Genomic DNA, 9,016 nt, shown 5'->3' with positions numbered 1-9,016 from the left:
GCTTTTTCCTAAGCCAACTTCATGATCCATGTTCCCATGCTTTCATCAACATGTCCATGTGTTCAGGCATATGTTCCATCATGTGAAATAGAGCTAGGAGGGCCAAATAGTTACACGTCTACATGTAGACTAGACCAATGTTGCCACCAAGTAACACCAATGTTTATGGTGACCGACCAGCAACCCCCCCTTCACTATATATAGCATTGTCTATACCTCATAATCCACGTACCACTTCATCGCCATATCTGGTACCATCTGGCCGCCTATAGAGGGGCTCACATCAGCGTTTTCCTCTATTGGTGCAAGCCGCCTTCTACAAGGCTCACATCAGCCTTACATCAGGCTGTTTTTGGAGCTTACATCAAGCTAACTTCTGCACCATATCTGTGTTTTACTTCTGCATATGTCAGCGCCTACATCAGAGCATACATCAGCGTTTATACATAAGCTTACATCTGTGTTTTGGTTCAGCAGACATTTGTGCTTTGCTTCAGCATACATCAGCAGTATATATCAGCCTTACATCAGGCTGTCTTTGGCACTTACATCAGGCTTACTTCTGCACCATATCCGCGTTTTACTTCTGCATATTTCAGTGCCTACATCAGAGCATACATCAGAGTTTATACAACAGCTTACATCTGCGTTTTGGTTCAGCAGACATCTACGCTTTGCTTCAGCAGTCATTTGCGTTTTGCTGCAGCATACATCAGCGCTATACATCAGCCCACATCTACGCTTACATCAGGCTTATTTCAGGGCTTATATCAGCGTTTATCTCAACCTTACATCAAGGCTCATATCCGTGCTTACCTTTAGCATATCTTGTGTGTTTTGCCATAGCCCTTGGGACATGTCACATGCACTCTGCACTGTAGTGCACGGTGACAAGATGGCTCATCATCTTCAGTGAAACACTGTATACTATTAGCACCCTTTAGGATGGTATTTGTCGTACGCTGAGACCCCATTGTAATCCTCAATCCAGGATAAGTCAAAAACATGCTACGTAGGTCATTCCTCAGCCATAGCGAGTCAGTCAGTCAGTCAGTCAATCAAGTCCCTTAACCCACTTGAAGAGATGCATTCATGCATGTAGAGTCAGTAGAAACCTTAGGGTTTGCATTAGAAAGCACTCTGCATATTGCATATCATTCATCCATTGCATATAGACCATTGCAGAAGCCTTCAAATAACATCTAGTATTTATTAGTATTTATCGGGCATTTTTTCCATAATTTCTAGCATTTAATACCATTTATTTATCATGAACAAGTCGTGTAGAGCATTTAGTGTCCAGTCGGCCAGCCCTTTAGCCAACCGACCAGCCACTTAGAAGCATATAAATACGTTGCTTTTGCACCATTCAATCATTCATATCATTATTTAGCCAACAAGCCATCAACGCTTGGAGCCTTCAGCCCAAGGAGCATAAGCGATTGGAGCATTCAGCATATTGGCCCTCAGCGTTTCATCCATCAGCACGTAGGAGCATCAACACATGAGAATTCAGCCTTCATTCATCAAAACGCAGCATCTACAGCATTCAGCCCTTCAGGACACCTTGCGTTTTCAGCATACATACAGTTTTCAACATCCTTATTTTCAGCGTTTTGCTACAGCACTTTGGTGAAGGTAAAACTCGGCATTCATACATAGGCTAGAAACAATCCCAATCAGCCCATACCTCAGCCTCAGATTTACAGCCTTCCCTCATTCCATTGGGAGGAAGAGTGCATAGGCTCGAGATTGGTCATCATTGGTGCTTCTACAGCCGTGTACAGTTCAGCCCGACTCTTGGTCCTTAGAGATCTTGCGTTTGGCTTATCAGTCCACAATCAGTCTCTTCAAAGTAATAAAGCAAATACTATTCCGATAACACGATAGGGGTCCCTTCAGTGGGTAATTCGGGACCCCATACGGTGTATGGTTTCTCTCTCTCTCTCTCTCTCTCAATCTCTTAAAGTTTGAAGTCATAAAAGTGGATTGCTAAACTCACGAAACTCAGGATACAGAAGGCGGTGTGAGAATTTGTGTGATAAGATCCTTAATTACGAATACTTCCGCTGCATGTTATATTGGTATCGGATTCAACTTGTCCACACATACCGCATCCTAGCGTGAGGGCATCCTTGGATGGTCAAATTGCGTTCCGGCACGACCACCGACTTCAGCATCATATCTACAGAGAAGAGTACCCATCAGCTGGAAGAAGTCTCCCCCGAAGGAGACCTTGCTCTTTCGACTACCGTAGACACCATAGCTCTACTCAGAGCTGAGAACCAACTGCTCATGGAGCATCTCCAACTCTTGGAGGCAACAGGAGCACGTTCTCCTCCTCCTCCAGCAACCCCCGACCACATCTCCCTCTTCTTTCAGATGGAACAACAAAGAAGAGAAGACGAGGTTCGACGGAGAGAAGAAAAAGCAGAAGCTGAAGCAAGAAAGCAATAAGAAAACGTAGATAGACAGGACTATGAGGAAGCCCAACACAGGATTGAAGAAGACGAGCATCAAGCTGAACTCGCCGCCCCATTCTCACAATCTCTGGAATAGACTTGGATAGCATGACCAATCCACATGTCGATTCCACAGCGTTTGGTACTCAATCCAGTTGGCCCTCAATTTTGAGCTTAGCCAGTATTCAGTTCACCGACAGACAAATAAGTATAGATGAGATGTCCACTTCAAGGACGGGAATCGGGTCTATGCGCATATTATGAAACAGAGATTGAAAGGAGTGGAACAACGTTGTCCCAAGCTTTCTTTCCGTAGTTTTGGACTTTTTCCAATAGTTAAAAAGATTAGTGATGTCTCCATGAAGTTGAAGTTGCCTATCAATTGGACAATGTATGATGTTTTCCATGTTTCTTGGCTAAAACCATATGTTGGACCAAAAGTGTTTGATGTTTCAGATGAACAACAACCAGATGTGGTAAACGAAGCAGAAGTCATTGAGCCTAAGCAAATCCTTCTTCATCGTTGGAAGCATGGTTCCGATCGACGGATACGTCAATTCTATACAAAGTTCCGAGATCGAGGTACCCACGAAGCTGTTTAGCTAGACGAGGAGTTCTTTCAAGAGTACCCCTAGTTGTTGGCGTACTCCTTGGAAGCCATGAACCTGCCGCCAAGCTAAGCATGAGGGAATGTCACATGCACTCTGCACTGTAGTGCATGGTGACAAGATGGCTCATCCTCATCATCAATGTAACATTGTACAGTATTAGTACCATTTAGGATTATATTTGTCGTACACCGTGACCCCATTGTAATCCTCAATCCAAGATAAGTCAAAAACATACTACATAGGTCATTCCTCAACCATAGCGAGTCAGTCAGTCAATCAGTCAAGTCCCTTAACCCACTTGAAGAGATGCATTCATGCATGTAGAGTCAATAGAAACCTTAGGGTTTGCATTAGAAAGCACTCTGCATATTGCATATCATTTATCCATTGCATATAGACCATTGCAGAAGCCTTCAAATAACATCTAGTATTTATTAGTATTTATCGGGCATTTTTTCTATAATTTCCAGCATTTAATACCATTTATTTATCATGAACAAGTCGTGTAGAGCATTTAGTGTCCAGTCGGCCAGCCCTTTAGCCAACCGACCAACCACTTAGAAGCATATAAATAGGTTGCTTTTGCACCATTCAATCATTCATATCATTATTTAGCCAACAAGCCATCAACGCTTGGAGCCTTCAGCCCAAGGAGCATAAGCGATTGGAGCATTCAGCATATTGGCCCTCAGCGTTTCATCCATCAACACGTAGGAGCATCAACGCATGAGAATTCAGCCTTCATTCATCAAAACGCAGCATCTACAGCATTCAGCCCTTCAGGACACCTTGCGTTTTCAGCATACATACAGTTTTCAACATCCTTATTTTCAGCGTTTTGCTACAGCACTTTGGTGACGGCAAAACTCAGCCTTCATACATAGCCTTGAAACAGTCCCAATCAGCCCTTACCTCAACCTCACATTTACAGCCTTCCCTCATTCCATTGGGAAGAGTGCATAGGCTCGAGATTGGTCATTATTGGTGCTTCTACAGCCGTACAGTTCAGCCCGACTCTTGGTCCTCAGAGATGTGTTTAGCTTATCGCCAGTCCACAATCAATCTCTTCAAGTAATAAAGCAAATACTATTCCGGTGATGGGATAGGGGACCCTTCAATGGGGTAATTCGGGACCCCATACGGTGTACAGTTTCTATCTCTCTCTCTCTCAATCTCTTAAAGTTTAAAGTCATAAAAGTGGATTGCTAAACTCGCGAAACTCAAAATACAGAAGGCGGAGTGAGAATTTGTGTGACAGGATCCTTAATTATGAATACTTCCGCTGCATGTTCCAGGACAGCAGCCCTCTTTGCTACACATCGGAACAACAACCCTCTCTGCTGCACTCAGGATGGCAGCCCTCTCTGCTACACATCGGGACAGCAGCCCTCTCTGCTACTTTCGGGACGGCAACCCTCTCTGCTACTTCGGGACGGTAGCCCTCTCTGCTACATGTACTCAACACCCTGTTGTCACCAGAGCTTGCACCACTCAGGACGGCAGCCCTCTCTGCTTCACGTATGCAGCACCTGTGTCATCAAAGACTGCACCACCATCTTCGTCATCGACGTTACCTTTTTCCAGTGCCACTATCACCTCGGAGTGCTTTGCCTCACATCGACGCAAGCCTTCGTCAACGACCGTGCTTCAGCTCCGATGTCTCCTCTACTTCAGCACTAGTCTTCTTTCTGCTCAGAGTCACCTCTCATATGAGGGCTCTTGTACATATCTGCACTCACCCTTTTATATATATTCACTCACATATTTCATGCTGTGTGGTTTTGCTTTGATCTCGTATATGTGGTCCTTCCGTCCTTTTGCCCTCACATTGTCTTCCCACAAATGTCATGCAAAAAGCAACCCACAAGTCTCTGGTCTCCATACTCAAGAGTGGTGTAGGGAGGGAGAGAGAGAGAAATGTCTAAGAGAGGGAGGGAGGTACCTGTAATTGTAGGCTCTTCAATCACAAACAGACCCACTGGAAGATTACTCGGTGATGTTGTAGACAACATAGGCAGATGATGTCAATAGAAAGATTCCAAGCTTATGCTTGGGGAACAGCTTAGTGGTGCTTGAGGTTATAAGTTCTGTGTTTTCTGGCAATAGCAAAGATCCCAAGCTTGGGAAACAGCCTACTGGTGCTGGAGGTTGTATGTTCCAAGTTTTCTCATCCATTCAATGGTGGAAACTGAGCATTGCAAGAGAACCTACAAAGAGCTTTCCTGAAGCATGGTTACATGCCTGAGGTGGCTTCAACCCCCCAGCAAAGAAATGAATCAGCATGGCATAACCTGGCATTTTTGACACCCTGGTGGGAATCAATTGGACAGCTCTTCTCTTCCTTCTCTGTGCCTCTAATGTCTTAACACCCCTCATTGGCCTGTTGACCTGGAGCGCACAACATGCAGCTTGACATAAAGAGAGGCATATAACATACAATGTCAGCTGACTGGTTCTCTACATGCACTCACCCTTGTTTGGGTGGTGCATAGACTACATATCTTGGATCGTTTTTGAATATGTGAGATGTAAACCTGGAGACTTTGCATCGGTAGCCGTGAGCATAAGACTCCTTACATTCAAACTCTTGTGGCCAAACTCTTGTGGCATGCAATCAAAGGGCCGAAATCTAAGTTGAAGCAACCTTGCCCTTCCAATGGCTAAGGCAGCGCCACTAAGTTGAAATGTGGGACATATCCTTCCCTCTTCATGTTCATGCCGATTCTATGCAACTTAGCCTGGATGTCATTCGTTTGTGAGTAGCCGATCTCTCCCACAGTGAAGTTATGTACCTCGTTTTTGAGCTCAATAGAAGCCTTCCCTGCCTTCTTCCAAATGTTTGCAGATCTTCTCAGCTCATGCATATTGTGCACATATAAATGCATGCCAGCATCGATGTAAAGGTTTGACATAAGCACATAAGCCGCAGTGTATCCACTATCTTGTGTCACGACACGATCGAAGCATCCTTGGCCAAGCTCCACGTTACCATATTTTCTGCAGGTACTCAGGAAAGACATCCACCCTACGATGTCAGACTGCGATGGCATAGTTTCATACAAGCTCTTAGCCTCACATGGGCATCCGGCATGAACAAGAAGGTCAATCATGCATGTGTAATGGTCCTTCAATGGAACTGAAGCATGTCCTTTGAAGATTGATCTATACTGATTGTAACCTTCATCCACCAAGCCCATTTGACTGCATGCTGAGAGTAGACATAGCATTGTGATACCATCTGGTTTCAAGCCTTCGAGTTGCATATCTTCAAAGCATTTCAAGGCCAGTTCATATTGCCCATGCATAGCATACCCTGCAATCATCGCACTCCACGTCACCACACTTCGCTCAGATAACTTATCAAAAACTCCAAATGCATCCTTAACACTTCCACACTTTGCATACATATCAATCAAGGTGCTTCCCATCAAAACAGCTGATTCCATACCACTTAGAATTATTTGAGCATGTATGAGCTTTCCCTGCTCTGCAGCTGCTATGCTGGAACAGGCCTTTAAAAGGCTTGCAAAGGTGACCTCATTAGGATCCACACCCTCCTGCTCCATTTGCTGAAAAAGTTGAACTGCCTCCTTACCATTCCCACAATCAACATGTGCTCCAATCATGGCAGTCCATGTAACAACATCACGCTTTGGCAGCATTTTGAACAGCCCGCAAGCATCTTGGACCCTCCCACACTTGGCATACATGTCAAGTAGGTTGTTTCCCATTAGCATATCTGATTCAAGGCTGCTATCAACAAGATGGGCATGAATGAGTCTGCCTTCGTTCACAGCAGCTAGGCTGGCACACGCTTTTAATATGCTCATGAATGTGACTTTATCTGGCAATGTACTCACCTGCTGCATATGCCCAAATACTTGCAGCCCCTCTTCGGCTAGCCCTTGCTGAACATACCCTGTAATCATCGCATTCCACATCACCACATTTTGCCCTGGTGGCAACTTGTCAAACAGGTTTCTTGCATCTGCAAGGTCCCCACATTTAGTATACATGTCAATGAGTGTACTCCCCACAAATTCATCCCCATCATATCCCATTTCAATTACAAAGACATGAACTAACCTGCCCTGAGATGGAGTCTCTCTGCTACAGCAAGCTTTCAAAACACCCACGCAAGTCACATTATCTGGCATCAAGCTCTCATCTTGCATTTGCTTGAAAAGATAAAGTGCCTCCTCGCCATGCCCATGCTGCACATATCCAGTAATCATTACATTCCATGTAACAATGCTCCGTTGGGCCAGTCTGTCAAATATCACACGTGCGCTGTCAAGGTTGCCACACTTTGCATACATGTCAACTAAGGTATTGCATAAGTACACATCAGACTCAAGACTGCATTCAATTGCAAGCGAATGCACCAACCTTCCCTGTGAAAGGGCTGCTATGCCAGCACAAGCTTTTAGCACACCAACAAAAGTGTACACATTGGGTTCTATGCTTGACTGCCGCAGCATTTGTGAGAACAATTTGATGGCCTGCTCACCTTGTCCATGCTTAGCATGTGCTGAAATGATGGCACTCCATGTGTAGACAGTGGTGTCAGATAGTTCATCAAACACTTGGTTAGCCTCTAGCATACTACCACATTCGGCAAACATGCGAATGAGGTGGCTTCCAAGAAAAGTATTGAAAATGTAGCCGCTTCTCATGATGAGCCGATGCACCTGCCTGCCTGACACCAAGCTTTTCCTGTCAATACAACCCTGCAAAAGGCAATACAAAATTTCCGTAGAAGCACGTGATCCTCGACGGTCTATAAGGTTGGCCACTGCATTAATAGCTGCACCAAGTTGCCCCCCCTTGCATAGCTTTCTAAAACCATGTTCATCACAAGGCGTGGTTAGACAGCAGCTTGGAAAATGTATATCTTAATCAAATGATCCAGAATCAAGTAGTTTAAGATGATAACCTGACATCCTTCTCAGTGAAACATTTGAAGTTGGGCACTAGAGTTCTTTGTGATTGGCCAAAGTTGGCCTCACCGTGCCTACATGTGGCCAGCCCTGCACATGGGGAATCCAAGCCAACAATCAACCCATCACAAGGCTAGCAAGCAAAGATTCTAGCATCGTATGTGGAAGAGGGAACACAGATGCAAAATCTTACCTGTTTGATGAAGCAGCTCCATCCTCCAAAAGATATGAGATCTAGCGTGCCTTCATGTATTGGGTGCGCTCTGAAGTGTTATAAGCAGTGCTCGAAAAAAAAACCGGGTTTAGTGTAATATCACCTTCCAATTTTAAAAAATACCTACAAATTCATAGCTTGAAGGTACCGACTTGCAAAATTTGAGGGAATATAGTAGAAATATAGTCAAAATAAAAAAAACTCTTCATTGATAATTTCTTAATTTTATATACTAAGGTTTTCCAAATTTTAAGAAAATAGTTTTTTTCGAGCATTGGTCACATAAGGCGCGCTACGAAGTGTACAAAAGATAGCACGAGACGCTCGGTCTCCTCGCTAGTGTACAAAAGCTTAATTTGTGTAGATCAACAAGTATTATAATGAGTACCTTCCTCAGCACTATCTCCACGCAGCCTTTAATGCACCCAATGAAGGGATTGATGATGCGAAAACTGGACACGAAAAAAGGAGGGATCGCGGGCATCCACGTGACAAGTGGCCTAGGTTTACGTTTTCTATAAACCCGGGCATGGGGCTCGCCGAAAAGCGCGCGGAGGTAGTCGAAAAGTGGGGCAGGGCCCGGCATCCGAACAGCTGGTTGGTCGCGGTGCCGTGCGTGTGGAATTCGAAATGGAATCTACATATTTTTTTACACTAATTTGAAAGCCTGTGCCAGGGCTGTTCAATTAATGTCTATGCTCCTTAGAGGCTGCGACCCCTGTTGGAATTAGGGTTGCAGGAAAGCACACAAAGCTTGGAGAAGAAGAAGCAAGAATGCACACAACACAC

General features: G+C 44.6%; 1 protein-coding gene across 3 annotated transcripts; it reads right to left on the bottom strand.

Annotated features, from left to right (window-relative positions):
• Positions 1-4,249: 4,249 nt before the first annotated feature.
• LOC147630496 (pentatricopeptide repeat-containing protein At5g27110-like) lies at positions 4,250-8,384 on the bottom strand. 3 transcript variants are annotated; one of them, XM_086810382.1, is made up of 4 exons: positions 8,207-8,377; positions 8,010-8,103; positions 6,522-7,912; positions 4,250-6,386 (listed from the first exon to the last, which is right to left on the bottom strand). In XM_086810382.1, exons 1-4 carry the CDS (start codon positions 8,226-8,228, stop codon positions 5,734-5,736), a joined length of 2,160 nt encoding a protein of 719 aa, XP_086666508.1. In that variant the 5' UTR covers positions 8,229-8,377; the 3' UTR covers positions 4,250-5,733. The 3 variants fall into 3 exon arrangements, with proteins under 3 accessions (XP_086666508.1, XP_086666507.1, XP_086666506.1); XM_086810381.1 differs by having other exon boundaries at positions 4,250-7,342; positions 7,463-7,912; XM_086810380.1 differs by having other exon boundaries at positions 4,250-7,912; positions 8,207-8,384.
• Between the last annotated feature and the right edge of the window lie 632 nt (positions 8,385-9,016).

Source organism: Cibotium barometz, chromosome 16, assembly GCF_041138505.1.
Source record: "Cibotium barometz isolate CiBa-2024 chromosome 16, ASM4113850v1, whole genome shotgun sequence".
Taxonomy (NCBI): Eukaryota; Viridiplantae; Streptophyta; class Polypodiopsida; order Cyatheales; family Cibotiaceae; genus Cibotium; species Cibotium barometz.
This window is presented reverse-complemented; position numbering and strand designations above follow the sequence as displayed.